Consider the following 4,156-nt stretch of genomic DNA (forward strand, 5'->3'; position numbering starts at 1 on the left):
GTTTAGTACAACGCTCTCTTGATACAAATTCATCTCTTTTTCTTTTTTTATCAATAGGGATATTGCAGTGGATCTGAAACTGGCATCAGAAGGAATTGCTCTCGGGAAGAGAAGCCTCCCTGCAAGGCCAGCCCTGAAGATGTGGACTGCCATCATATTGCTCCCACTGATCTCCTCCTGCGTGTGTGATCCCGGGCTCTCTGTCCTGAACGGGAGAGGAGTCCGTGTCATGAGGATAAGCAGGCTTACCTCTGAGGAGCAGTGCAGGCAGGCCTGTCAGAGCCCAGCTGTTCCAGGTGAGGTTCCTGGCCCTCGGCTGGCACTCCAGCTGGGTTCTCTCTTCCTGAAGGGTCTCCTCTGCCCCCTGACAGCTGGCTGCCTTAATTCCCTGTGGTTACAGGCATTTACAGCTCTGGCTTCTCTGAGCAGTGCTGTGCTGTGAATAGCTTCTGACAGCTTTGGTTCAACTGAACCTGGAGCAGCCCTTTCCCAGGGCCCTTCCAGCTGCCGTCAGGACCAGCGTGTGCACACTGGTGGCGTGCAGACAGGGTCAGGTCACGGGACGGGAGGAGTGATTATTCCACGCTGCCAGATCTTGGCAAGTGAGCAGCGCTGTTGTTGACAGCTGCACTGGAACCAGTAGGCGTTGCCCACTGGTATTTGTGCATTTTCTACCTCAGAAGGAACCAGTCGTATCCTACTGCCGAGCACAGGGTTCAGCGAATCTGGGGAGCCGAGAGCCTTCTGCCGTCTGCCTCGGAGATGGCTTCAGAGAGCGTTAAACTGCTGAGTGAGTCTTTCCGGTTGGTCCCTGTGAAAGCTCGTAGCACCTCCAGCTGCTGGTGATGCTGCGGTGGAGAAGAGACCTCGGTGCAGGTGGAGGAGTGTCTGACAGCTGGTGCAGAGCGGCATCATAGAGATGTGTTGTGAAATGCCCGGTGGTTACAGACCCTTGTTTCAAACCTGAGATGCCCCCCACAGTGGGAGGAAAGCGCTTGGATAAACTGAGCGTTTGCTGGGGGAGGTGAGATGTGAGGGGGTTTGTCTGCCAGGCACCGCAGCTGTGAAAACCGCCACTTCTGCTTTCTGAGGTGGAGACCCTGGACAGATGATGGTTGACAGTGACCGTGCTGATGTTGTGGGTCTGTGGCACTGCACGTGTGTCTGCTCCACCTGAGAATCTCTGAACACTCTGCACAGGTCATCCTAACCGCCTAACACCTTGATAAGGCTAGAAACGCTGCTATCAGCTGCCTCTTCCAGAGGAGGGATGTGAGGAATCCCGTCAGTGCGCAGGGCTGGGAGATGACCCGAGTACATGCTTCGCCCTGTTGATTACTTCAGCCACTTTTTTTTACACCATCATGATGTGTTTTGTGCAGAGCAAGTCCAGCTGAGTGCTTGGGCAGAGGGGCTGGAGCCTCTGGAATTAGGTAACCCGTAACATCCTCAGGAGACCACTCCAGACGAAACCCCGAAGCATCAACCTTTTCAGCTTCCACGTTCTGTGTTAAACCCACTGATGCAACTGAGTTGCTGTTTGTTACTTGATGGCCAACCTGTTGCACTACCTGGTGTCAAGGGAGATGGAAAAGACAGAAATTCTTGACATAAATGTATAGCCATGTGCAGAAAGATTATCTGTAGAGAAGAACCTGAAATGTCTTTTTTTATTATTTATTATTAGCTTTAGGTTTTAAGATCCACTTTAAGTGCTCTCGTTCTTCATTCCCACCTTCCCCCAAAGTATATTTATTTATATTTCTAGTTCCCCAAGTTTGTTTATTTTTGTGCTTGCTTTGATTGCAGACGTGAGGCCTGGGCTTAGACAGCAGGATAGTTAGGTCTGTGTAGCTGTCAGTAAAGGAGCAGAGGTGTTATTTTTAAAGATATTGTGGTGCCAAGGTAGCACAGGGAGACATCATAGCTACGTGAAGCGGAAAAATAGCATTCCTAGCTGGTGAGGCTCTTCTCTGGGGATGTAAGCCATACCTTGCTGGCATAACTTCCCTAACTTAGAGAAAGTAGCGCGACTGTCACAACAAGAACCTCCCTTGCCAGTACATTCACGTCTCCGATGTGTGCTGCAGAAAAGGGACTGCTGGCTGGTCCAGCTTGCCCAGCATCGCCTTCCAGTGTCCACACAGAGGCCGGGGTACGTAGTCAGCCAACTCACGTGCCAGCAAGCCATTGTACTGCTCTGAGACAGCCGGACACTCGAGTTACGTGCTGGTAAAGGCAGCAAAACCCTCTGGGGCTGCCACACAGGTGGGAACGGTTTGCTCCATACATCTCCTGATGCAGTGGGTTCCAGCCTCCAGATGCTGCTGGGGTAAGCGAGATACATGCCGGAGAAAGTGCCCATCTCTGCAAAGATCTGCAGTCCGGGCTCCCAGGTGCCTGGTGAGCCCAGTGAACCCATGCTGGCAAGTAAGGGAAGCTCGTGCTCTTCCCTTTGCAGCCCAGCCATCATCCAGAGCTCTCCCAAGTTTCTTCTCCAGCCAGGGCTGGAGGGAAACATCTTGGCTGTCTGAGCAGTCTGGCTCTGAGGACAGAGCCCACTGGCCGTACTTCTGCACTGTCCTCCACGCTCTGGGGAAAATACGGAACGGCCGCAAGACATGCCATGTTCCTGCTCCCTCCTTCCACGACGCCCGTCTGGCTTCCACTCGCCTTTGGGCACTGCGGCTCCCTTCCAGTACCAGCAGGCTCAGCAGCGGGGCAGTGTTTCTCCCGCTCCTCGGGAGCGGGGCAGGAGGTGGGACAGGGAATCGGGGCACATCCAAACTCGCTTTGGTTTCTGAGGAGTGGGTTGTAATTTCATGAAGTGCTGCTGCTGTATCTCCTGCGCTGTTTGACTGGTGATGCTTTTCCTTTTATTACTTTTTAAGTACCATTTTTAAAGGCTTTGAATAGTTTCATTCACTTTCTCAACAATTTCTCAAATTTTACCAGTAAAATTCCTCCTTTGCCGGTTTCTTTAGGGCTGGTAAAACGGACTGCAGTTGTTGGAACAGGCATTTCTCCAAGTTCGTAGATTTTCCACGAGCCCTTTCAATAACTGTGGTAATGTAAATGGTTTTTACGGACAGTTCAACCCTCCCCCCAAAGCTTGGTTGCCTGTTTGTAGACACACCAGAAGGAAGTTAGTGAGCTCGGAGGGATGCCAGGAGAGAGAGCTCCTGCTCTGATGGGTTTATTCAGCTTGTGTCAGGGTTCGTCGTGTAAAGGACAATGTCTGCGGTGGCTCCCGTGGCTAATGGTATCAAATGATGAGTAAACGCCTGCAGCTCCCGGCGCTGGTGGGGTGAACTGCTGTCACTGGGAGATGCTGGTGACAAGTCAGTGGCAGGCAGGCTGCAGCCGCTCTGTCGTGTTCGTTGGCTTTCCAGGTATTTTTGCTATATCAGGGTCCTTTAAGTCCAGACCTTCAGCTGTGATTTGTTTGGGGTTTTTTTGAGTTCTTTACTCACAGCTGCGAAGCAGCATGGTCAGTGTACTGTGTGTCGTGACCCATTTTCTCTGCTGTTTTCAGGTAACCGTCACTGTAACTGGTCTGTGCCCCACCAGAATCGCTGCATCCTCTTGCAGTGTCACCAGCTGAGCGTGTGCCAGAATGCCGGAGAACAAGACATCAGAGACCTGCTCGGAGGTAACGCAATGCTTCAGGCTCCTGCTAAACCCAGGAGCCTGGTCCTTTTGCTTTCAGTGTCTGCGTTTAGACCTCGCCTGGCTTTCAGCTGAGGGAGGTGTGTTGTGACATACGTGAATCCATAGGTAAACTCGTTTCGCTGGAAAAAGTGTTTCACTGGCGTCTGGCATGTGTCTGAGTGACTTCTGATACTGAGAACCACAGAATCATTTTGGTTAGAAGAGACCTTTAAGCTCATCGAGTCCAACCATTCCCCCAGCACTGCCAGGTCCCCACTGCCCCCTGTCCCTCAGCAGCACCTCCACACGGCTGGGAAACCCCCCCAGGGATGGGGACTCCACCACTGCCCTGGGCAGCCGGGGACACGCCTGCACAACCCTAACGGGACAGAAATGGCTCCTCAGGGCCAACCTCAACCTCCCCTGGTGCAACTTGAGCCCTTTTTCTCTTGTTCTGTTGCTTGTTCCTGGGGAGAATAGACCGACTCCCCCCCCCTCGCTCCAC

General features: G+C 52.6%; 1 protein-coding gene across 1 annotated transcript in view; it reads left to right on the top strand.

Annotated features, from left to right (window-relative positions):
* Positions 1-139: 139 nt before the first annotated feature.
* Positions 140-4,156, top strand: part of LOC104501409 (chromosome unknown open reading frame, human C11orf24) — a 6,660-nt gene continuing 2,643 nt past the window's right edge. The window contains exons 1-2 of the mRNA XM_010145213.1: positions 140-296; positions 3,536-3,652. Of these exons, the coding sequence (XP_010143515.1) occupies positions 140-296; positions 3,536-3,652 (274 nt within the window). The remainder of the gene's footprint in view (positions 297-3,535; positions 3,653-4,156) is intronic.

This window comes from Buceros rhinoceros, unplaced genomic scaffold (genome assembly GCF_000710305.1).
Source record: "Buceros rhinoceros silvestris isolate BGI_N320 unplaced genomic scaffold, ASM71030v1 scaffold33411, whole genome shotgun sequence".
NCBI lineage: Eukaryota > Metazoa > Chordata > Aves > Bucerotiformes > Bucerotidae > Buceros > Buceros rhinoceros.